This window comes from Lonchura striata, chromosome 1 (assembly GCF_050655825.1).
Source record: "Lonchura striata isolate lonStrDom1 chromosome 1, ASM5065582v1, whole genome shotgun sequence".
In the NCBI taxonomy this organism is placed as follows: Eukaryota; Metazoa; Chordata; class Aves; order Passeriformes; family Estrildidae; genus Lonchura; species Lonchura striata.
The window spans coordinates 90,756,297-90,782,395 of record NC_140703.1 but is presented as its reverse complement, the minus strand read 5'-3'; the positions used below and the strand labels follow the sequence as shown (position 1 = coordinate 90,782,395).

Here is a 26,099-nt window from a genome sequence, read left to right as displayed (position 1 = left end):
TCAGATCCCTGACATGTGGGTCTGGTGCTTACATACTCTGCAGAAGGCAGCACTGTTGGTGTTCCTCATCTTCCTCAACACTCAGGACTAATGGCCCTGGCTTCGGGGCCAAAGGACCAGCTGCTCCCCAGTTCCACCACAGTGGCACTGTAGGATAAGGAAGCCCCAGGAAAGGAAGGGTGGTAAGGGCTGGTAAAGAGTGTGGTAAGCCAAAGAAAGTGGTGTGATCTCTGAGGGGAGTGAGAGGAATGCAAAGGAGAAGTGCAGAAAAGGAGTGTTTAGGGCATGCAGGTGTGACCTAATTCAGCTGCTCTCCAGCCCCACTGTGCCAGGCAATGCAGGCACTGGCAAGGCTGCAGGCATCTCCTGGAAGCTGAGGGCAGGTTGTGTGCACAGCTTAACTGGGGATCCAGCAGGGAAAAATCCAACGCAGTCAGAGTTGCAGGGAAGTGCTCTTGTTTTTAAGTTCAGGTGTGTGATCACTTGGCAAGGTTTCTACAGCCCTATCAGGTGAAGTTTGTTCCTTTGGCTGAAGTGAAGGCTGTGGGAACATGGGTGGGTGCTCAGAATGGTCTCACAGAGGGTGTTTGGGATGCAAATATTGAGTGCAGCATGATGCTGGAAGGAATGAAAAACTGACATGCATTACTTGAACAACAAACATGACTTTATTAGGTCAGCCAGCAGGAAATGCACCCTGAGAGCTCTGGTTTGCATTTCCCCATCCATCCATCCATCCATCCGTCCATCCATCCATCCATCCATCCATCCATCCGTCCTTCCGTCCTTCCGTCCTTCCCTCCCTCCTTCGAAAGGTAACACAGAAAGCATTAAGCCCCGAACCCAGTCGTGACTCCAGCACCATGGGATTTCAGCTAGTTTTGCCTCTAGACAGTGGTTAGAAAATGGTCCATGATAATCATCCAGATGGCAACTCCTTCCAAGACAAATAATCAATGGAGTGTAGCTGAGTTTAGGCAGAAATGAGTCCCAAAGGTCCAGTTAACTGCAACAACTGTAGCTGCAGGACAGCATAGGGTCAAAGAGGCCAGGGCTGCCAGAGGAAAGCTGATGGCTTGAACACATGGCAGGATTTCAGTAGATAACAAAGCTGATTACAGTGCCTAAAAATCCAATAGCAGTCATGAACATCATTACCAATGCCTATAATTGCCAATAACCCCCTGAAGATATTGTCCCATAACCACCTGGTCAACATGGTATTTCCATTGATTGGGGCCTGACCATCCCAATGCAAGTTAAATCCTAGAAAAATCTAGGCTGGTTGGGTTCTTTGGGGATGGCGTGTTCCAAGCCCAACTTGATGCAGGATTGTCCTGTGTCAGGTTATTTACCTTGTTTTAAACCAGTAGACAAGCTTGAAACCAGATTGGCAAGGGTCCAAGTGTCTTCTTAGCATGTCTTTGCCAGAGGTATGTATTGTTTAAACTTCCAAAATACTCTCTGTTAAAGGTAAAAGGCTAAAAGGTACATTTGTTTTGAATAAATAGTTTCGTTTGTATTGTGGTTTGGTTTTTTTAGGGGTTTTTTTTGGTTGGTTGGTTGGTTGGTTTTTTGGGTTTTTTTTTGTTTTTTGTGGTTTTTTTTTTTTTTTTTTTGCTTTTGTTGTTTTGGTTTGGTTTGGTTTTGGATTTTTGCTGTTTGTATTGTTTTTGCTTTTGTTTTTTGCAAATATTACAGAAAGACTAAATAAGCAGGGAATATCTAAAAACTAGCAAGTTACTGGTGACAGCTTCAAGATAATGTACTTTGTGCCTCTCTAACCTGGAGAAGTATATTCAAATAAAATGCAAGTTCTTGATATCTGTTTGAAAGTCAAAGCAGGCAAAGATATTTCAATCCCTTTAGTCCCTCTAACATACAAGGTTACTCTGCAGTGTCATGCCAGAAAGCTCCCAGAGTGTGACAGAAGTAGGGGTTTTTCTACTTGAATCACAAGCAGTTGAAGATGGGGAGGGAGGAGTACAGGATGAATTTGTATCTGCTTTTTTAAAAGATGTCATTCACTGGGGATTTGTATTTGCAAAGCAAAAGAAGGTTTTCATTCCTGTCCTTTTTTGATCCATCTTTAGGTTTTAACTTGTCATATCTCATTTCAAAGCATCTCTGTGGCCTTTTGTGACATGCTGATTTGTCAAGCAGAAGTTTTAGTGTTCCTGCTTCAAAACCTTCCTGAAATCTCTTGTTCTGGATAGCAACCACTCAATACATCCCCTCCAGATACTCCAGTCAGCGTCAGGAGTACTTCTACTCACAGCTGCTCATTCTGTAATGTGAATGGCCATACAACTGTGCCATACCACTGTGCTGGTGTCATGGCTTAACCCCAACCAGCAGCCAGCCCCTGTGCAAGCCCTGCTCACTAATAACAAAAACATCTCTGTGTTATCAACCCTGTGTTCAACACAAATCCAAACACAGCCCCAAACCAGCCTCTGTGAAGAAAATCAACTCTATCCCATCCAAAACCAGCACAGATGGTCAAAACTAAAAACTACAAACTAAAGAAATTTCAATCCCGGAGGAGGGAGGAGTCTCTTGTTAAGCTGCTGTTAATTACCAATGCCTCAATACCCTATGCTTTCGTTTTTCTCATCTGCCTCATACCAAATCACAAGAGTGTGCAGTGTATCATACAAATAATCACTTGTGCTGATAACTTTTCTCCCTGTGGAGGAGAAAAGGGGAAGATTTTCTTGATTGAAGCCATGCCATGACAAGATTTGAAGGCAGCCAAAAAGAAGACCTCACAGGGCCATTTTCAAAGCAAGTGCCCTTAACAGCACCAAGTGGGCTCTGAAGGCACAAGCCAGGTTTCATTAAATCATGAACCAGAACAATTTTAAAATGGAAAAAGCTCAGGAGTTGAGTAAGGAGAAAGTTTTAGAGGTTTGCAAGCAAATTCCCCACCTTATGTCTTATCAAGTCAGGTTTTGACTTCTGTCAAAGCAGAACAAATATCAATGATTTCTTAAATTGCAGAGCTCCCTCCACCCAGCCCCTTCCATGCCTTGGAATGAGCCACACTCCTCCAGCTGTCAGGGGCTGCCAGGCTGCTCTGTCCCCAGACTTCTGTGGGTCCCTGTCAACCTTCCCTTACTTGGCCATACCCTGTTCTTCCATGTCTTCCCAGCTGCAGAGCTGTGTGGCTTTTGGGACAGTGCAAGTTGAGCCCTGCCTGGGTTCAATGAATTTTCCCCTCCAGTCTTGTATCAACTTCATACATTTTGATATTAGGCTTTTGTAAAATGCTAGAAGATAAAAATGAGGGAAAACTAAACAGAGATTCCTGACTTTATTAAACAATGTTGCATTAAATAAAAGCAAAGCAACAATTCATGGTCTCTTAACTTGGTAGCAATATGGTTTTGTTTTGAAATGTTTTTATACACCCACTACTTTAATGAAGTCTCTATGATGAAATTTTGCCTTTAATGATTTTACTAAGAAAGCAAGATCTAATACATTGACTTACTGTTTTAATACCAAAAAGAATCTGAAGGCATTTGTAAGCAGTCCTGTCACATTCTGTCCAGCTCTGCAGAGGTCTGAGGAAGCCAAGGGAACGGCCCTGTTGCCTGTGGACTTGTATCATACAATAAATACCAAGTCTCTCTGGTGAGGGTAATCTGGGGACTGTGGAGGAAAAGATGAGCCCTATCCATATTTATTCATCATGTCTTATCTAGGTACTCGAGCGCTGCATAACCCAGCACCTAAATGTTGTGTACTACCTGCAGCACCAGGTCAGATCCATCCCAGAAAACTGATAAAATGCCTTCTTCAGGTAGTCTCAGCAATGAAAATCATAAAAACCTAGAAGCTTTGATATGCTTATTTTATGCATCACTACCTGTTATAGTTTTACACAACTGCCCTCCTGCTGTCAGAGCACTGGCAATGGTCTGACATACAAAGATTTTTCCTGTTCTTTGTAACATTTAAGGGGAAGAAAACTGTACCCAAGGTAGAAAATTCCCTCATTTCTCCTTGAATACTGCCATGGCTTACCTGTGAAGTGATAGTGGTGGTGCTAAAACTGTGCTCCCACTGATTGTGCTTCCCACAGTGTAAAGAAAGCAGACAGCACCAGCACAAGTGTGAGTTCTCACCAGTATAACCAGTCCGTGCCAGTATAACCAGTTCTCTCCAGCATAACTTTGCTCCCAGCAGATGCTGGGTGTTGTGGAGAGAGTGAAGCAGCTCCAGCACTGTGGTGGGCACAAAAATGAGAGGCAAACATTTCAAGCTGTGCAGCAAAACCTGCTGGTTCCAAGGCTGTCCTTTACTCGTCCTTTTCCAATGGAGGCTTTCTTTGGCCAGGCCCAGCAGCAGGTGGGAGGCTGGGCACCCCAGAGGAGACAAGTACAGTACCCACCCTGCTCTTCCTAAAGTGCAGTGACAAGAGATGCATCACAGATGGGTACCAACTTTAGTGCCACACACCCTACAGCAGAACAATAATATTATTTAAAAAAGAAAGGCCATTCAGCATTCAGCTTAACTTGGTGATGCCCCAGACAGCTACTCTTGCACTTGAGCTGCTTTCACCATCAAATTACCCAGCCTGGCCTTAGGAGCAACACGTGTTGATGGCATCAGTGAAGGTCACCAAACAAATTCACAAAATAAAAAAGATGGCAGTTTTATCTTTCATGGCATAAGGAGGCAAGTACCACATAGAGGCAATATTTATTCAGGTCATGCTTGTCACTCTCTGGATTCATACCAGAAAATTTTAAAACCTGAATATGTTCCCCAAAAGATGAGTGCATTTTTCCTCTCATATAATCATGGAAAATAAATTTCCAGCCTTAGCTGGAAAAGAGCTCTAACACTGTGGACTTATGCTAGCAAGAAACCCCTCTTCTTGCTCCTTGCTTCTTGCCCTAGTCACCTTTTGGGCATTTCTATTCCATTTGCTGTCTCCACTACCATATTTTAAAGTGTGTGGTCTTGTAATAATGCAAGTTGCATTCCTGCACAGTCACACATAAAGCTAATTAATTCAGCCTTTCTGAAATTATGCACACTGCAACAATATAGTGTTTCACCCCTTAAATAGTGTTTTAAAAAAAGGTCACACTACATTCTCCCATCAATAGTACTTTAGAAACTCTGAAAGAAACCCCATGCCCACAGAAAATGTCAGGGGTCTCATTCAATGCCCTGAGCTTACAAGCCTGAGTTTAAAAATGAACTTGTACCCTAACAGTTGTCAGTGCTTTAAGTAGTTACATTTATTATTTAAGGTTCAGCACAATTCAAGTTGTTCTTTACAGAGACAATAGAGGAGAACAGCCACAACAGAGCAAGGGAAAGAAAAGAAAAGGCAGGGGAAAATTAAGGTTCCCTTGGTGCCCACTCAGCTTTTAGGACTACATTCAGGGCTGGAGGCACCCACGTATGCCACCAGGGCATGGAGAATGGTGGTCCAAACAGGCAAGTGAAGCCTCTCCCCTCTTTGTCTCCTCTCTTCCCCTTGGCTCATCCCATCTGCAAGTCTTGGGCTGCACTCTCAAACACAGGGATCCATCCTCTTGTCCCTCTGACCTCTCTGTGCTGGTGGCTGGGAGGGGACAGGGACCATACCTGACTCATGACATTTTTGTGCACAGCCACAGCAGCACCGTCTCAGTGAGATGGCAAAGTTATACCAAGCAAATTGACTAGAAAGGTGACTTATTTACAACTTTAAAATATATACAAAAAGGACAATAACGAGTCTACTTAATGATCACGAAACAGATTTAATGCCATTTAATTACTGCACCTGTATGAAAAGGCAGAAGGAAAAATATAATTAAACTCCAGAATTAGGAAGAACAGGAAAAACAGTCTAATAATAGCTACTTCACCAATAAACATAAAGGTTATAAGTGGAATCCCCAGAATTTCAAAGTCAAAATATATTTGTAAAAGTGAAAAGGTTAGAAGGCAAAAAAATAATCAGGCAGCAAAAGGTAAATAATCCATTAATCATGCACATCTGCTGCAGTGACTGAGCGAGCAGGATGCTCAGGCTGCGGGGCAGGATGCTCAGGCTGTGGGCAGGATGCTCAGGCTGCGGGCAGGATGCTCAGGCTGCGGGCGGGATGCTCAGGCTGCGGGCGGGATGCTCAGGCTGCGGGGCAGGATGCTCAGGCTGCGGGCAGGATGCTCAGGCTGCGGGCGGGATGCTCAGGCTGAGGGGCAGGATGCTCAGGCTGAGGGGCAGGATGCTCAGGCTGTGGGGCGGGATGCTCAGGCTGTGGGGCGGGATGCTCAGGCTGCGGGGCAGGATGCTCAGGCTGCGGGGCAGGATGCTCAGGCTGCGGGCAGGATGCTCAGGCTGCGGGCGGGATGCTCAGGCTGCGGGCGGGATGCTCAGGCTGTGGGGCTGGATGCTCAGGCTGCGGGGCAGGATGCTCAGGCTGCGGGCGGGATGCTCAGGCTGCAGGCAGGATGCTCAGGCTGCGGGCGGGATGCTCAGGCTGCGGGCAGCGGGCGGTGCCCAGCAGCAGGGAGCGCATCCAGCCCGGGAGCGCCGCCTGCCAGGGCAGAGAAACTGAGTCACGAGCAGCAGGCATGGAATGGCTCCTGCGGGAATGCCGCGCTCGCAGGGGAGAAGCGTGTGGTAAGAGGCAAAACCCAGCAAGCTGCACCTGCACAGATGCCTGTGGAAAATCACGGGTGGTGCAATGGGAAAGGCTGCAGGCAAAGGAGAGTTACCCAGTGTCATGGTTTGACACTGGCACAATGCCAGTGCCCCTGTGAAAATGTAACTTTTCTATTGAATGCTGTGAAGTGGAATTGAGAACAGAGCAAAGCAGGCCCAAGCTTAATAACAGGAAAAAAAAACTTCATTAAGCTACTACTACAAAAGAAAAAAAGAAAGGAAAAAGGAGAAAAAAAAAAAAAAGCACACAAAGATCAAAATGAAAACTTTGTAAAGCATTCCTCCTCTCACCACCCAGCTCTAGCAAACCACAGCGAGACACAATCTGGACCCCAATCAGGTTTCCCCTCTCTAGACAATTGATACTCAGGCCTTCGAGGGAGAGAAGAGTCTCTCCTGTGCCACAGACCCCGCAAGAAAACACAGCTGGAACATCCTGTGTTTCCATGTCACACATGGCACCGCCCGGAAAAAAAAAGTTTGCCATGGTGACTCTTCTCCTTTCCATGCACAGTGCTTTCACTAGCAATGCATGGATGGACAGACTGTTTTTAGGATTTTTCTTTTCAAGGATGCCCTGCCAAGAGGGGAGAAAACAACAGTTCAGTTTTTTATTTTTTGGGACTACAGTCTCCCCCATTTTTCCCATTTCCTCTGGGGCCGAGGGTCCAAGAACAGAGATCTTCTTCTCTTCTCTTTCCTTTGACGACAGGGGGCACCACCACAAACCCCCTAACTTTTTCTCTGTTTACTTCTGTTTTTCCCCAGCTGAAGCAGGCCTCTTGACTCACTGGCATCTTCCTAAAATACAGTCTCTCTTGGAGGAGAAGATTGGTTCAGTTTGTGGCCAACATGGAAAAGTCCAGCTAAAAGCCACTCCTTGTCCCCCTCCCATCTAGAATTCCTCCTTCTAACATCCCAGGGTCCAAGGTGTCCCTCTTCCTCTCTTTCAAACCGAGGAGGGGAAAGAAAAAATTCACAAAGCTTTCATTTCTCAAGGAAGGGTTAAAAGTCCAAACTCCCAGGATGACTCGATGCCCAGACTCCGGCAGCTCCCACATGACTGGGCACCTTGCAGCTCCCCCCGCACCGCTGCTTCTCCACTGCCGCTGTCTCTTTCTCTCTCTCTTTCTCGCGGGAGAGAAACTCTGGGGGGGAACGGAGACATCCCAGATTTCTTCCACCCTTCCATCTGCAGGGGGTTCCAGCCCCTCCACCCTTGGGCCCACCTCAGTCAGGCCATGGGCCTTCCCCTCCCCACCCAGCCACGGCCGGGCAGGGGAGAGGCTGCACTGCGGCTGACCGGAACCAAAGAGAGCGAGTTCCCCTGGGAATTCTGCTTTTAACCCCTCTGTGTTCTCAGAGGTGTGTCCACCTTCAACTAGTCAATATCCAAATTAACCTCTTCCTTCTGGAAAAAATTCTTTTTTCCATGTCAAACTACGACAGCCATCCTTTAACCACGGCCATGGCAGCTTCACTCTGCCACTCACCTCCTTCGGCTTCCTCCCTGCAAAAACAGTTTTGGGTCTCGGACATGCATGAAAAGAAGGGTGTTTTCTTTACACTGAGGTTGGCAGCTTGCTGCATTTCCTTTGGATACATTCGGGCTTTAGGTCTGTAAAACTCAGTGATCCCTGACACCTTGTGCAGCATGGTGCCAATGGGCAAACCATTTTAGATCCATGAAGGAAAACAGACTCCACTGACTTCATGCCTCAGCAGAGCATTGTCTGGCCCCACAGCACAGGCAGGGATGGGCACAAAAATGAAGCTCCCATTCACTTCCCACACCTGGGAACAGCTGCTGCTCTGATACCCACATTACTGCATCCCTGAGCGGTGACCGCCGGGGTTATGTGTCTGTTGAGGCACATCTCTCCTGAAGTGGTCCTGAGGTTGTGAAGGAACATTTGCTCCCTGGCCATTTGGATAACTGCATGTCTTGGCCCAAGGTATGGAATTGCTGTGATGTTCATTTTGCTCTGTGCTTGGGCGCTTTCCCCGGCAGCCCAACTGACTGCGCCACACCCTGTTCTGAGGAGGTTTGCAGATCATGTGCTTCACTTTTGGATGTCAGAAGGGATGAGATGCCACCACAAGCAGGGACCTCCTGATGCAGTAGGGCAGGAAAAAATGTTACCAAAAAGGATGATATTGAACAAGGAGTGAAATCAGGTGATACCTGGAAGATCTTGCTCACTAGGTCTTAGAGAATAATGCCTTTGGATGAATTAGAGCACATTTACAAAAAATGCTTCCTTGTGCCTATTTTTGGTCCAAACTCACAGAAGAAGGCTGATCCTTTCATAGAACTGCAATGCTGAGGTGCACAGAGGACCCTGGTTTAGCAAAGCTCACTTACATGGAAAAGCAATGTGATTTTACAGTGTTTTGATAACCATCATGGAGATTTTTCTCAGAGAGAGGTAAAAATCTGAACTTGGGAAGCAAAGGTCTTTGGCAAAAGGGCACACTTTGGCAAGAGGGGCTATTTTCCTGCAGAAAATAGCTCCTTTGAGTACTCCAGACAATGCAGAATAAAATATTTTTTCATCAAAATTCTCTGGACTCTTGAAAAGTGAAAAATGTGAAGCTGAGTTTCATGCGAGTTATTGAGCTGAAAATGTGCACAGGAAGCCATTGAGAATCATTTGGAGGAATATTTTGAGCTTAGACTATAAAATAAACAAAGAGGAAATGGGTTTGTTTCTCGAGGAAGAAGGAATTTAGTAGTTGTCCTGTAATTCTAACTGCACAGACAAGCTCCAGGACAGAACCATTCCACTGCAAGGACTCATACCAAGGCTACTCAAAGGCCCACAGAAATATCTTTAATTTTTCTTTTTTAAAGAAACTTAAAAAAAAAAAATACTTTAACGTCCAAGCTATTTGTAGTTTCGACTAAGCAGCCTGAAAATGTATCAAATTAATTGATGACTGCTAATTTAGATCCCTCTACTAGCACACAGACGTATTTGTTCTCAGTCTAGCTCCTGGATATTCTCCCTACCAATGCTTAAGGCAAATCTTATTATTGAATTGAAAGCTGAAAAGAAGCTTCATTTTTATCTTACAGATTAAAAAACAATTTGTAACCAGGAGGTGCCTCAATTTATCTACATTTCATCTTCAGTTGCAAGCAAGGCTTAATTAAACAGCCATCCTAATTCAGGTGACATTAGAAAAATTATTTTTGAAAAAAAAATAGTTCAGATGATTTAGAACAAATAAGCTTACCTAATTCAAGGAGTTGATACATAAACTCTAATAAATGGACTAATTAAAAAAAAATCATGCTCACTACCTTGAAAGTAAGATTGGTTTTTTCCTCTGTATTAGCATTGAGGTCCTAAGCTGGTTCTCCTTTCCAGAGAGGTGGAGCCATTGGAGGTTATTATTAATTAATAGTTTTAAAATATTTTAAATTGAAGATTCAGAATTAAAAAAAAAATCTATAATTTATTCAAAATACAGCTAGGAAATGCAGACCTGTGATGCAGTTATGTTAAAATTGCCATTGTTACAAAGCCAAAGGGGAACCTTTGATGTTCCACTCTGCTGTAGGGTGGCAAAGGTGCAACAGTGACCGTGGCAAAAAAAGGCTGATAACTGCAACAGCTGTGGTTTTCCTGCAAGCTTCAGATGACAGCTTCACACACAACTCCTGTGCTGCAAGCAGCAAAGTAGGACAGCGTGCACCTGATGTGCCTGTGTGTTCTCCTTCCCAACAAATTAATAGAAAAATATGTGCTGAACCAATTTAAGAGGAATCTGCTCCTCACTGAAAAATTCATTCAAATAACGGAAAGTTCAACACAAGCAAACTAACACGAAGAACTATTTTTTTCCATTTTCAAGATCACATGTCATAAACAGTTCACATGATTGATATCAGTGTAGCAGAAACTTGTTTCTATGGTGCTTCACTAGTACTCAACCACTACAATTTTATATTTAATAGTAATTCCTAAGCCTACTCCTCTACCTGTGAAAACACAGCAAGTCTGTTCTTGTAGCTCTGGTTATCTCTTCTGCTTCCATTAACTTTGCCCACTTTCCTATCACTTCTCTCCAAGTCCTTTGCCTCCGATGCAAATAATTCCCAGTGGAAGATGCCCTATGATCAAAACCAGCTTTCAATCCCTGAATAAGGGCTCATGCAAATGAGATGCTCAGCTAAATAAATCCAACCAGTAAAATAATGTAGTGGAAACAGACCCCCATAACCTGCCTGTGCTTTTACCCACCACTTGTCAGACATGATCACAACAATAGCAAATTAACTTTAGGGGAAAAAAAAGCCCTAACAGGGCAAAGATACTTGGGCAATATTCAAATGAACCACTTAACCTTTTGGAACTAAAAGCTTCCTGCAATAATGACACATTAGTCATTAACTCAATATGTGCTTTGTTAAATATTAGACAAGAGCTCACATTCAATTTAGCTCTCACATATACTCAGCAACAAAGAGCCATCTGTTCTGACTACAATCTCCAGGATGGGAAGTGTGCTGTGAATGGCACTCCAGCCTAGTCAAACTCTGCTGTCCTGGGGAAAAGTACACAGCAGCCAGTATAGCAGGGGAAAAGGTGATCCAGAAAGGAGAATAATCCTCTTCATGAGGCTACTCGCCCTCCTCAGTGCTACTGATCCTGTGCAAGCACAAAGGAGAACTGAAATAAAAGAGCTGAATGCAGCTCCTGGGCAAGCAAGGAAAAAGCTTTGCCCAAAGCAGGGCACTGCCTGCGATGCCCCAGGGCTTCACCAACAGGCTGCATCATCTCATTCCTTAAACTGGCAGCTGCCACTCACCAGATCACTGGATGGCACAAGCATCATACCAGAAGCAGTGCTTGCATGTGTCCTTGGGGCACTGACTTCCCCTGAAGCTGGGGAAAAAAAGGAGAAGAGAATGATGACTTTAAAATATTTGCCCAATTAAGTATGTAGACAAAAAGGCTGCATGATGGGACCTATATATAAAGTGTTTTGAGTTCCTCCACAAGTAAAGGAAAAAAGGCAGAGTAGATTTACTGTCTGTCAAAAATTAATTTTTGTCTTCTTGTGTTCAGTGCAGAAAATTGTTGTGTGCCCCCTTACCCTCTGGCTTTCACTTTCTTAGCCCTTCCTTGCTAAGTCACCTTGACTGATGTGCATTTGTCAGTTGAGAGATAAAGTCAGCTGGGCTCCATATCTTCTCCTATGCTTGACATGAGGTGAAAAACATTGTGACAGACCTCTGCTGGTCACCTGATGTTAGCCCAAAGCACACTAGTAGATTCTCAAACAAAAAGTCCTTCGAAATACCTAGGTCTGAATTTCATTTACTGTATGATAAAAAAAAAATTCAATATGAGCTTCTGGGCTATAAACAACCCCATTTCTTTGTTTTAAACATTTGTATTTTTATTTATTTATTTACTTATTTATTATTACCTGTGTTAAAATAAGAAATACTAGTTTTATGTCACCACATGTGTTTCAACTGCCTGAATTTTTCTTCTTGTTCCAGAGGAACTCAGGAAGTGCTTTAGACAGCTCCTGACCAAGACACAGTACAAGTGTTATCTTGTTTAGCTTTAATGATATTGCTCTGGGCAAGGTCAGATATTTCGTATTGTTCTGTCAAGAAAAGAAAACATATAAGCAATAAGATCTGAAAGGTTTCAGGCCTCCTGGGAATCGTCCCTATAAAGATCACTGCAGCAGAACCTCAACAGGAACAGCAACAAAAATATATAGCAAGAGAAACAATGTTCCACAGCATAAATTTATATTTTCAATAATTTCTAAGACTTTATAATCAGAGGAATGTTTTTACAATTTCTACTGATCTTCTATAGAAGGCTTCTCAGCAGCACTTGAACATTCAGAGGATTCTTCAACTTTACAAGTTCCTGGTTTGTGACATATATCCAAACAAAGTAATTCTTATTTGAGCAACTCTGTTAAGTTTCTGGAAGTGATCTAAGTTCACTTAGTTAGATTTGCAACTGAATCCCTCTACTGTGAGCCATGATTCTGTATATTCTGTGTGAGTTAGCTGCTCCTTTCTTTCCAAGGACAGAAACAAGCTCTATTGAATCTTGGAAAGTCTGCAGAAACTTTGCAGTTGCAGGCCATAGAAGTTTTCAGCTGCTCTCTTGTCCTGCTGGAAGATGTCCTACAGAAACACACACGTTAAAAACAACTGAAAAACAGCAGGAGATCTGCTACAATTTGTTCTGTATTTACTACAAAGATTTTCTCAACTACTTCTCTATAATATCTTGCCAGACATGGTGAAGAACTGAGAATACACTGAATGCCAAAACATGAAGCTGAACAGTTCTTGTCACAGTACATTATTATATGATTATAGTGCTTTTTCTGAATTGTTCCATTAGAAAAGCTATTCTAAGGGGGAAAACTTGTGGTTAGCAGTCAAAATATTAGGAAGAATTCTTGGTAAATGACACCTCTAAAAGTCTACTAGAATAACTATGGAGATTGCACACAAATGGGAAAAAAACCCCAAAACCAAACAGTACCTGGGTTTGACTGGAAGAGACAATCTACATTAGCACTGTATAGGTGAACAGGAAAATATATATTTTTAAGAAATATTTATGGATTTGGACAATAATATACAGGGTTAAAGGTAACTAATACAATTAATCTGAGGATACATGCTTATACTGAGAAATATAAGTAGTCCCCAGCCTGATAATGAGAACCTGTGGAAGCATCAATCCAGCTTCAGTCAAAGCCATTGTATGGTCTGGAAACAGGACCTGAGACAAATGTTTAACTCTAGATTACAAATGAGCACAGTGAATTTTAAAAACTCACACCACCTCATGCCCCTGAGAGGTTATTTTGGTTATGGTGACTGGTTTTAGACACTGGTTTTTTAGATGCACAAGTCTCTGCTCCCTATTACCATAGCACCTGGCATTAAATTCAGAATCACAAATACTGAAGTTCAGTAGCAAAGAAAAATCAGATCCCAACAGATTTCTCTTCTACCTGCAGATAATCTCTCAAAGAAAAGCAAAGCTGGACTGTCAGAGCCAGCACAAGATGGCTCTTGCTTGGAGAGCTACCGCAGGTTCAGATGCCAGGGGATCCACAGACACCATCCCTCCCCATCGCTAATCCCCTGCAAGCTCTCATGGGGCACTGCCAGGCTCAACGTTAAGGTCTGGTCAGGAGCTTCAAGGGTGTGAAACACTCACTTGGAAACTGAACAGGGGGCAATCACTGCACAGCACTGTCCCACCACTGTGGGATGTTGCTGGTCAGCCAGTGGGGCTGGTGCCCTACCATCAACCCTCTTCATTCAGGGTATTTCAATTGAGGGGAATGAATCAGAATTCTGGTTCTTACTGAGGGTCTGGGCACTTTTCCCATTTAGCAAAGCAACACCCCTTATATGTGTGAATTGATTATGGTATGAAGGTTACTATCTCAAATCCATAGTTAAGTCATTATTATATTTACAATGAACCATATTGAATAGCTTTGTAAATGTTAAAGTACTCAATGACTAAGTGCTGCTAACCCCTTTTGCAACCTTATCTTTGCATCCATATCCTTGGCACTCTTCCCCCTTTTGCATTTCTAGCTTCCACGTAAATCATTCCAAATTGCTTCTAATTTTACTGAACTAAGGATGCTGTAAATTGTCCAGTAAGTAATACAGTGAACCTTGCCATCAAAATTTGTAAGTTATATTTTCATGAAGTCATATTAAACCCTGCTTTTGCTGATACCTTTGATAGTATTTCTTTAAGCGGCCAAATCACTCAATTGTGATAAAAATTCACCACAGTAAACTCAAACAGGCCCAGAGGAGGATTCCAAGCAAGGTTTTCCACAGCTTTGCAATGAGTTTGTTGCTCATTTCTGAGCTGCCCAGAGGTGGTAACCAGCACCAGCTGCTCCAGTGGGGACCTGCTTCCCTTCCCTGCACCAACACCTTCAGGAAACCTGGCCAGGACCACACCCAGGGAGCTCTGCTGGGCATCACCAGGGCCCTGGGCTTGGTGAGGGATTCCACAAGAATCTGCTGGAGGAAAGCAAGCTTGTCTATGTACATAACTACATATGGCTGCACGGGACATTTGGAAAGGATTTTAATCTACCTTGGGACATTCCTGCTAGTCCTCAGATCTTAAAGAGGTGGGTTTCAACTTTGGCTTAAATATACACTATGTATTTCATCAATGAATGTGCAACACATATATATTGTTTTTTATTTGCTTGTATATATATATGCATATGCACCTATATGTATATATACATATATACATATTTTATTTGTTTATATATATATATGTGCATATGCACCTATATGTAACTACAGAATTGTCATTTTTAATGACTAATTCCTATAGAGAAGCAAACAAGGCATCACGTGGATGTCTCATATAACTGTAACAAAGTTTTTCCAGATTTGGGGAGGGGGAAAAGGGGGAGAGGAGAGGGAAGGAAGAGAGAAACTGCATGTGAACATTTTTGTTTGGGGGGATTGAAGGCATTTAAGGGACCTTTACAAAAAATCACATATAAGAGACCTCTCGTTCATCTTGCAAATAGTACAAGAGCTTGCAGGAAATGATAATTATCCCTTACTACCACTTGCTGGTACACTATAAAATATTCTTTTAAAATATCTAATGCGTTGAGGTGTGTCAAGTAGCTTTTTCACCACATGATGTGTGATAAACAGGATATCTCTCGTAATCAGAAATCTAAAGCACGCGGGATGTAAAGTTTAAAAGAGCAGTGTTTTTCCTTAAATGAATGTAATCAATGTGCTTATTAGTTTGCTGCGGCAGAAGGAGGGAGTGGGTGGGTGTTTCAGAGTTGGCACATGTCTATTTGGCAACAGTGAATAGCCTGAGTGTTTATAGAGAGAGCTCTGTGGAATCCCTAGATTCTGCAGATTTTCTTACCAATTTTGTCTCAGATAATTAAGGATTTTAAATAATAAAAGAAAAAGTTAAAGAGGAAGTATGAGCTCCAGCTGGATCAAATAAAAAATAATAAAAAAGAAAGAAGGGTGTTTAAATTCTCAATATTGCCTTAAAACTAAAAATCAGCACTAAGGCACAATTTGGCTCTTAAAACTATGGAAAACTGGCACCTGCTTCCTCAACAGATCTCCTCCCTGGGTGTATCCAGAGATATATCTTCTTAAACTAGTGATTTTAAAAAGCTTCTACAGCTGTTGGACCTGCAAGACATAACCCATAAATGGGACAGGACTGAGGGAGAGATGCCCTGGTCCATACCTGGCTGAACCTCAGCACTTCACTGACACTGCAAGTAACAACCCCAATGTCTCAAAATCCTACCCTCTCCTGCAAGTAACGCTAAAATGTTACAGCAACCCTAAAATGAAAAAACATACATAAGTTTGCAGAAATGCAGTCAAGTTGCTCTCTGGTCATGCCTGGGAATAGCTGGGGCAGACCTCCAGCCGGACAAAGCTTCTCTTCCCTGCCTGCCGAGCAGGAAGCTGAGGCTCAGGCATGGCATCACCTGTGGGAGGATAGTTCTTGGGGAAACAAACTGGCCACAGTGCTAGTGCCACTCTCATGCACACGAGACCCAGCTCAGGCACCAGTGCTGACATCAAAGAGGAGGGGAAGACACAGAGAAAGGATCTAATTCAGTTTTGAGGAATGACACACCACACCCCAAGCAGTGGTCACTCATGGTGTCTCCAGCGTTCCTAATGGCAGCAGAAGCAAAACGTCTGACCTGGCCTCCTGCCCCATCTTTCCTCCTTTCTGTAGCTCAGCCTCTCATCCCAGAAACACAATTCTCTTTCATTTACAGTTTCAAAAAGCCATATGCCAGTTTTGATCACCAGCTAAAAGCTGTGTAGCCATTTAAAGTTGACTAAGTTCTAAAAGCCAGTTGAATGGAGAACTCCCCTCGGGGCTCTTGTGGCAGACTTGGAGCAGGTGAGGAGGTTGTGCTGCTCTTCTCTGAGAGCAGCACCTCTGGTGTCATCAGACACAAGGACTTAGATCAGGACACAGCATGAGGGCTAGAGCAGAAGCTGCAGGCTGCCTGAGAGCAGCCGTGAGGATGGACAGACAGGGCCAGGGTGACTGACATTAGCATGCTCATACCTGGATTCTCTTCTGAAAACTTGGCCACTGTAATGAGTAAACAGATCTCTCACCATTGCCTCTGTTCAAGTATTAACAGACCCCTGCAGGTCATGATCAGGCATTAAGCAATTTTTCCACAGTCACATACAAGCTCTGGAAAGGAGCAGGAGCTGAACTATGTGCTCACCCAGCATCGTAACAGCTACCCAACTGCAACTTTATTCTGAATTGTTCCAGTCCTTATAGCTAAGTCGTAACCACAGCACAGTTATCAAACTACCACGAGGAATTATTTATTTATTTAAATCAGAAAGAATTACGTATCTTCCCTAGGTCTAATAGATGTAAGTGTGCAATACCTGGATGCAAATGTGTGTTCATGTATACCTGCATACAATACATGATCAAACATTACTTTATTATTAGGTATTAACATCTGGTTGACCACAATCTGTTTTCTGCTTCTACTCTGACTAAAAGAGATTGATACTCTTGGGCAATTTATTCTTTTGACACTTATATTAAATTAAAAGCTAAGTCATACCAGCAACTCAAAACAGGGAAAAACCTGTATATTGTAAAGATGTTATACCTCATTTTGTCCAGTCACTGGCTAAACAAATTGATGCTATTCAATAAAACAAAATATATTTCTCAAAATGCATACCTACTAAGTGTAATTTGCCCTTTTTTATTTTTAAAATTTAATGTTTAAAAGTTACACTGAGCGACTAAACCATTTAACAACAAGGCTATGTGTAATCTTAATTCACATATCACAGGTCTGTGCCAGATCCCCACAAGGGAGGCTCCTGCTATCATGAAGGCAGCTCATTCTCAAACATTGGCACCCTCCTCCTTCCCCCAGAAAAGAAAGATCATGTGTTTTTACACTCTCTCCGAGAGCCATGCTCATGCACTGGTATCAGACCCAATATCCAATGCCAGCTTAAAGTAATTTTTGCTTTAAAGGCATTGCACTGAGGCCTCCCTGCCTTAGAGGCATCCTCCCACCCAAGGAAACACTCTCAGGGACCCAGCAGGCAACCCCAAAAGGCAAGCAAGGCTTGCAGCTCTCTCAAGGTGTTCAGTGCTCCATGCCGCTCAAAAGCTCCTGAAGCTTTGCTAGCTCTCACAGCCTCACCAGACTTTTCTGATCAACAGCTGCAGAGTATGGAGGAGCTTCTTGGCTCAAGATATTTCTATCTGGTGTATGCAGAGAGAGGAGGGACAAACCTTCACTTCATTCACTCTCCAGTGAACTGGAAAATTTGAAGGAGTGTAGCCCATAAACCACACTGTGCCACAGGTATTGACAGGAGTTCAGTAGAGGGATCTTAAACCCTTAAAAATACAAGGACCTGATGTAAAGGCTTCCACTGACTTCAGATCAGGTCCTGAGAGTAGCACACAGTGGGATATTATCCTTAGGCAAGTCCACAACAACACTGATCTGCAAGAGTCAGGTTGAGGAAAGAGGTGTTGCTCATCCTGAGCTGTGGGGTACATCCAAAGCCCCATCCCACATTCTTTCTGAGCACACACAGCATTTGGATGGAACATTTTAAACTGTATCCTTCAAAGCACTTTCCCAACTATTCAGCTTGGGCAGTGACCATTTTCTCATGAGATTTTGATTGCCTCTACCATTTCCATGACCATCTATTATAAATAATGGCCATGCACAGAAGTGTGTAGGTGAAGCACATTAATTTTGATACTGCTCTGTGATGGGAGCATGTGAAGCTGCTTCTTTGGAAAGGTCCCTCCTCCCCTCCTATTTTGATTTTTCTGCTTCTATACTTGATGACTAGCAATAAAAATGTGTAAACAAAGATCCAAGGGAAATGAAACTACATCTGCAGAACATTCAGAGCCAAAATACACAAGGTGGATAATTTGCATGCTGTATGTAAAAAGTAGTTATGCAGCTTTCTTCCTACTCTTTACATCTCCATAAAACATAATAATAGATTTCTAATTATACATCCAAATAATAGGCAAGCTGCAAGATGCTGGGAGAAAATTAGAAAGGGGGAAAGAAACTAACCAAAGGTACAGATGTAACGAGGGTAGTGACATTTCTATAAAGACGCTTTAATGGTTGTTAAGTAGTCATTTTGAAACTGAACATTTTTAAGTGTCCTAATAGTTTTCATTTTCAAACAATTTGCTCTGCAGTTAAGTGATGTCAGACTACAAGCTGCAATCTACTACAATGACCAAAGAAGAGCTGTTTTCACACCCATCACAATATATAATTGATTCCTAAATTGGCTTTCTACAAAAGAAACCAATCAGATTTTTGCCAAATTTAGGCAGTGGGTGAAGTCTTGACTTTTGATGTTAAACATCTGACAAACTTTATGCTAACATAACATGCTACATTAAACAGTAAGTTCCTTAACATAAAAATAAGCTCACAGTGTCCCCTTTTTATTGGCAAATAAAATCAGCTGCATTGCTGTACAGAAGGGGTACATCCTCTGCCCATGCACAACATGAGAGTTCCAGCCAGCAGTTCCTCCCTCCCACAGTGAAACACTTTCCTGACTTTGTCCCGCCAGCCTGAGAGCAGCCCAGGTGCCAGGTGGAGCAGATCTGGAACCCCATCCATCATGAATAAAGGGTGACATCCTAAATAGTTGAAGCACTAGACACCATCAGTGCATCAGTCAGTACCACAGCTTCCATACTGACCAGCTATTCACCTCCTGAGATGGCTCTTTTCCTAGGGCTTTCCCAGACTTCAGCAGCTGGCAGGGTTGGCCTGGTGCTCTTGGAAGTTCAGTTGCCCCTGACTCCCTGCAGCTGCTCTCAGCTGATCTGTCTCCTGCCCAGTTTTTGTTTCATATTTTGGAATATCTTCATGGGGCAGTTGTTCTGCATGTTCCTGGTCTGAGGCACGAGTCTTCCAGAGGGTGAAGTGTATGTTTTGCACAATCAGCCCATTAGTATCAGCTTGATCAGCACACCTGGTGCAACCAGCTATCCCTGATGAATTAAGGCAGAGATCACACAGAAATCCGGCTGTTAGAGAAACAAAGAAGCAAATGTTTTACTAATGAAATTTTTCAGAGATCGTTTTTCTTTCTCATTTGGCCTTAGTCAAATAAAATCATTAAGGGATCTTCACAACTTGAGTACAGATGAGTCTTTCAGCTTTGGAAGCATGACTTAGAGAAGAAAATAATCTGCCCGCTTGCTCAACCTCTGAAATTATACAGAGTTCAGAGGTAATACAGGGGGAGGAATTAAATAGGTCTCAAAGTGACTTTCTCACAGGGAAGGAAACTCTTTGAGGGAAGCTGAATATTAAACCTGTGTCAGCTCTCCTAGCAGAAGCAATAGCTACCAGAGGTATCTCAGATGAAAGAGGAGATATCCCTGTAGCCTTGGCTCAAAAAAATCCAAGAGATGCCAGCATGCATGTCAAGGTTTCACTAAGAACATGCTTTTAATTCCTAACAATTTAACTGCAGCTGAGCTAGGAGAAAAGCAAATTCCTCACTACCTTGCAGGTGATGTAATCCGTGGGCAAACTTTTATTAAGTAACAGCTTCTAGAGCTCTACTACACGAGCAGGGGCAGCCCTTGCTTCATTGCTGGGGTCCCTCCCCAACAGAATACTCAGCCTCAGTGAGATCTTTGTGAGCCTCACTTCCCTCTCACAGCAAACCCAGACAGCAAACACACCAACAGCATGCCTGAACTGCAACACAGCCTGCAGCAGCTGCCTGGGGCTTTCCTCAGCTGCCCCAAATTTACCACTGAGATGGGAGTGTACAGCTCAGGTTGAGCATGACAGGTGACACGTAGCAGAAAGGTGTAAGATCCTGACAGCCCAGCTGCCCTATGGCTTTATTTGTGAGCTGAGCAAGGAGGATATTGTGCAACCACGTGCTTGCATTCTCCTTTTGCAACGAAGTTGAAGGAAGCAGATGTTTTGTCTCACACAGCCCTGTCAGTATTCATGTCACAGCCTCTCGTTCATTGCTGTTCCTGCCTAAGAGCACTACGTGAGGCTTTTGCTGGCTCCCCTCACACTTGCAGCAATGGGCATGCCATGTTCACACCAAGCATGAAAAGAGTTCTGTAAGACAGAGATACAGGGTCCTTTACAAAGCAATGATCCCTTCTTTCTCTGTTACGCAGTCTGCAACAATATTCCTACCATTTTATTGCTGAAAATGGATAATCTTCACTCATTCTTTATTTGTAAAGTATTTTCCTGTAAAACCTCAGTTGAGGTTAAATGAATACAAGTTTAAACCAACAAAAACATATTGCTGATATCTCCACCAATACAAAAGCATTACAGCTGCCATTGCCCATATGCAATCTAATACTCAAGGAATTAGGTAAATTTGGCCAAAGTGCCATCAATCCAAATCTGCAGGGCTACTCTGGGACTTGAAATAAGGGCTGTACCTAGAGATGTTGTAATTTTTTGTAATCAATTCTGCCTTGGTACTGTTAGTGCAATCAATTTTTTCTTAGCATTATGTCAGTTACTACAGTTACTGAGGTAAAGTATTACCAGGCCAGCAGGAAAGTGTCAGGACTGGCTCTGGGCCTCAGAGGCAAATCAGCACTTTCAGAAAGACTGAACCATCTTGTACCTCCTGCTAATTATCTCTCAGTCTGAAATTACTTCTGTGATGTACTAGTCTGCTCAGGACATTTGACAAGCACACACTACTCTGCTTGCATCGTTTATTATATCAGTATCATCAGCATCTGAGTGTGCCATTTATTGAAATGATGAAGAAATAGTCAGGACACACCTTGAATGCCTCAAAGATTTAGTGTGTGGAAATACACTGTGCTGTGAGTGGAGCACTCAAGGTTTTCTTCCTTCCTTCAAACCGAGCAAGTCCCCAGCAGAGCAGCAGAGTATCCATCACAGCTGATGGGGCTGGTAAGTAGGAGAGAAATGGCAGGTGGACTGGAATTGCCCACCAGAAAGACTTCAACATTTGGGTATTTAATACTGAGAACTAACAGTGGAGGTGATTTCTGACACAGTGTCTGAGGGCAGATACTAAGCACCATGAAATCTAAACCCATTACTGCCCATTTATTTGCTTGTTTTGTTCTGCTCCCACACTGTTTATGTGGGCAGGTACACGGGCAGTGATTTATGTTTACTTGTTTGTCTGGACATTTAGTAAGATACCACTGTATGTTAGCACAGCATTAAAAAATGCTTTCAATTCCAGCCCAAGAAATTTTATCCATATAAAATATCAGAGAACACTCAGAAAATTAATTCAAATATTTACAAGAATTTTAAGAAACTGTACAGATAAAACAGTTTCAATAACAAATCTCCCTCTCCTTACCCAGAACTGATTTCTGGCACTTTATTTAAAAAATTGTATTTATTTTGTTATGTACATGTTTGGTATGAGATTTCTAAGGGTAGATTTAGGTTGGACATAAGGCAGAAACTCTTTACAATGAGGGTGGTAAGACATTGGAACAGATTTGCTCCATAAAGCTATGGCAGCCCATCCCTGGAAGTGTTCAAGGATGGGTTAGATGGGGCTTTGAGCCATTTGGTCATGTGGAAGGTGTCCCTGCCAATGGCAGGGAAAGTGGAATTAGATAATTTTTGAAAGTCCCATCAACCAGAACCATTCCATGATTTTTGATGACTGGCACAATGCTACAGTACCATTTCTAAACTTCAAAGAACAGCTGGCATTTCTTAGCATAATGCACTATTAATTTGAAGGTATTACTAACATATTGAAAACAGATTTTTATTATTTCTCACTAAAACCCTTTCCCTTGTCATGAGAAACGGAAGTCCTGGAAAGACAATGCGATGATGCCCTTTTGGAAGCCAATGCACTTATTCTGACATTAAGCTGCGGCTACCGCAGCAGCGCCCATGAGGATTCCTCCTTCCCTCCTCCCAGGCATCCTCATCCCGCGGCGGGCTCCGCATTCTGTGCGGACTGCGCCACCTGGTGGCAGCGCGGCGGCACTGCCCGCCCCGGGGACGCGCAGCGCTCCCCGCAGACCGAGGAGCGGCACAAGCGCCAGGACGCGGCGGCACAGGCATCTTCCACTTGTCTCGCAGAAAATTCTGCTATCTTACAGCAAAAACATCCGTTTGGTGGAGACTAGCTAAACAAAAAATAGCCTGGATGAACCACAACATACATTGCCCAAAAAGCATGGAGGGCTTATTTCTTTTTGTCCACATTAAGAAAATATTTTAATGTTCAGCGTATAAGCACCTGTTACAGGACAGTAAATTATGAAATCCTGCTGGCGAGATAGGTCGGTCCACATTGCAAATGTTCAAAACTGAGACCTAAGAAGCCTGGCTTGAACACAGATGCCACGTGTTCAGGGCGCTTCTCTCAATAACTTTGGAATTGCAATGGAGTAAGAGGAGCAGGATGTTAAAACAGATTATTCACTGATGAATTGATTCTACTGCTGTGCTTCCGTCACAAGCAACAATTAACAACCCTGATAAATTTGGGTCTCCCACATGATACTTGTTCTGATGTCTGCAAAAATGAGTGAAAAAAAGGTAGTTTCACCTTTTCATGAGCTTTAACACTACAGATCATAGTAATCTTTCTTATTAAAACTATTTCACTTCCTAACTCCTAAATGTTGACACGTATTACAGATAATTGAGAGGAACTTCAGTAAAATGAAAAATGAAAAGAAAAAAAACTGTACAATCCTTGGTTGTTTTTTTTCTCTCTTTTAAAAATGATTTTTGCCTCACTTTCAGATTTAGTTGAAAACCTGAGCTGGTAGCTATTAAGCAAGTGGCCTGGCTACATCACACTAACCAGTATTCCTAGTGATTTCCCTAAAAAGTTGTGGTAAATTCTGAAACTTAATCTCATTTTCTTTGCTCAGTTAAAACATTAAAGGCCATGGCCATACTTTTTTGAGAGGTAAAGCACTAATAATTCCTTTAAAACATGATAAAAGAATTCGCATGTTTTAAATGCTGATAGGCTGCCGCACTTGTAGCTTCTTGCCTAGCAATGAGGCAAGTAATGTGGCCAAACTGATCAATTCTCATTTGAGAAGATGATACAAATTCTATTTAATCTTCTTCAGAATCTTCTTCAGCTAGCACCTTCAAGACCATGTGATTATGTTAATTTCATTATGTGACCACAGCAAAAGAATCCTTAGGTACCTGTCTCAGCACGGATGAATGTTTTTACTACAAATCACAACTTCTACTGATGTATGACATAGAGTTATTTTGCTATACACAAGCAATTCAGATTTAAATTAAAAGAAATGCTAGTTAAGCCTTTCTGTATTTGCTTTAGTGTAGAATCTCATGTAAACCCCATTTGCTTTTCAAAAGGACAGGTGAATGCCTCAGCTGTTGAATTCAGTTAAACCAGTCACAGAATCTTCTGCATTGGAAGAGACCTCTAAATTCAGAGTCTGACCATTTACCCAGCAGTGCCAAGTCCACCACTAAACCATGTCCACAAACACCACATCCCCATGTCTCATAAATACCTTCAGAGATGGAGATGCCACCACTTCCCTGGACAGCCTGATCCAGTGCTAGACAATCCTTTAGGTGATGAAAGTTGTCCTAATATCCCATCTAAACCTGCCCTGGCACAACTTTAGGCAGTTTCCTCTCATTCTATCACTTGCTACTTTGGAAAAGAGGCCAACACCCAACTTACTATAACGTCCATTTGGGTAATTTTAGCCTCATGTATTCTGATTAAGATGAACTACCTTAGCAATGAGGAATTTTGTCCAAGTTTACAGAGTATTCTCATGGAACAGAAGTTAAAAAGAAGCACAGGCTTTGGGAAGAGGAATCACAAACATGTCTGTCAAGAATGCATACCCAATTTCTGACCTCTTCTGTTTTGCTCAGCTGATGAGGTCTATTTGTTGCTTGGGAAAATAATGACCTGTACACATCACTCATAGTTGCTTATCACCTGCAGTGACCTACTGGCACCTTTTGTGACCTCTGAGGTGTGGATTTTGACCTAGAGCAAGTTAAGAAGCAGAGCAGGTACCCTACTGCTTAAAAAAAAAATCTGGCTGGAAGAAAGAATTCAAAGTACTGAAGTGTTCTATATTAAAAGAAAACTGGCAAGTGCCCTGTTGTTCAAACTACTGAGTTGTATTTTTCTGCTTTTCCTGGTGAGATAAACTTTATCTTCTTTTTTGCTGTGACCCACTTCCTACAGGACAGATGAAGGATATGCTCTTCCTTGAAAGAATTTGACCTCTGTCCCAGGAAGGAAGTTGGCAATAAACCAAAACCTAAAGCTTTTGGGTGAGTGCTGTAACCACTAATCTATTTTGGAAGGCTACAGTTATAGACAGGAGGTGGGCAGCACTGTCATCACCTCCTGCTTCTGAATTTAAAACAGAAAAGTTATGACTGTATTTGGCAAAGAGTCCAATGCTATCTTTGTGCATTAGCCATATTCGGAACATGCCTCCTTGAACAGGCCCCTTGAGATGTAAGGGGTGGAGAAGAGTGTTCCCAAAGACAGCTTCAGCTTAATCCCTCCAGCTCTATCTGCATTTGGAGGAAGAACATAAAAACTGACTCCTCCAGAGGATGATTCAGAGAACCTAAATTTAGGTACTTGTTCTGAATCACTCCCTACTTAACCTGGGGAAGCATCTTGGAGACAACTGATTCCACAGGCAAAGGTTATCCTCTGTGACAGTTCCTCTCTCAGCATCCCCTCAATTGTCAGTACTATCCTCACTGACTTCTCAACTCCACCACAGTTTAGGTAGGAAGTTGTTGCTTATCCTCAGATACCTGCGAGGCACAAAGGGAGGCACATTGAAGATGTCCAAATACCTGGTTAGGAGCTGCCTAATTTCAGAATTTAAATTGCCAAATCATTAAGCAAATAGACTGATTTTTAGAAGTTATAATCCACCAACAGTTTCATAAATTGTTATTGACTTCACTGGAGTTAAGATGCAAAGTTGACACTTGGTGACTATTTTAGATTTAGCATTCCATCAAATTGCACCATGATTTTCCTCAATTTTAAATAAATTTAGAGTTGTTTGTTGCTTTTTAAACAGAAGACATAATAATTATAAAGGGGAAAAAGGTCTTTTATTACTAAATACATTCATACAACACTTTTAAATCATAAATCAGGATGTTTTGAAATTGTGGTAGCATTTTGTCACTCTTTAAATACTCGAGACTTATCGCTTTTTCCAGGTGAATTTCCGTCTGGGTCCCTCTTGACCAGGCTTTTTTCGTTCCTTCACACGTGGGTCAACTGTTAGTAATCCAG

At 42.6% G+C, this 26,099-nt stretch overlaps 1 protein-coding gene across 1 annotated transcript in view; it reads right to left on the bottom strand.

The window, feature by feature from the left end:
• MRPS9 (mitochondrial ribosomal protein S9) overlaps positions 1-26,099 on the bottom strand; it is a 66,143-nt gene that overhangs the window by 6,479 nt on the left and 33,565 nt on the right. Inside the window, exon 11 of the mRNA XM_031506188.3 lies at positions 1-26,099. This exon is cut by the window's left edge and continues 6,479 nt beyond it. Coding sequence (XP_031362048.2) covers positions 26,008-26,099 — 92 coding nt within the window. The 3' untranslated portion in view covers positions 1-26,007.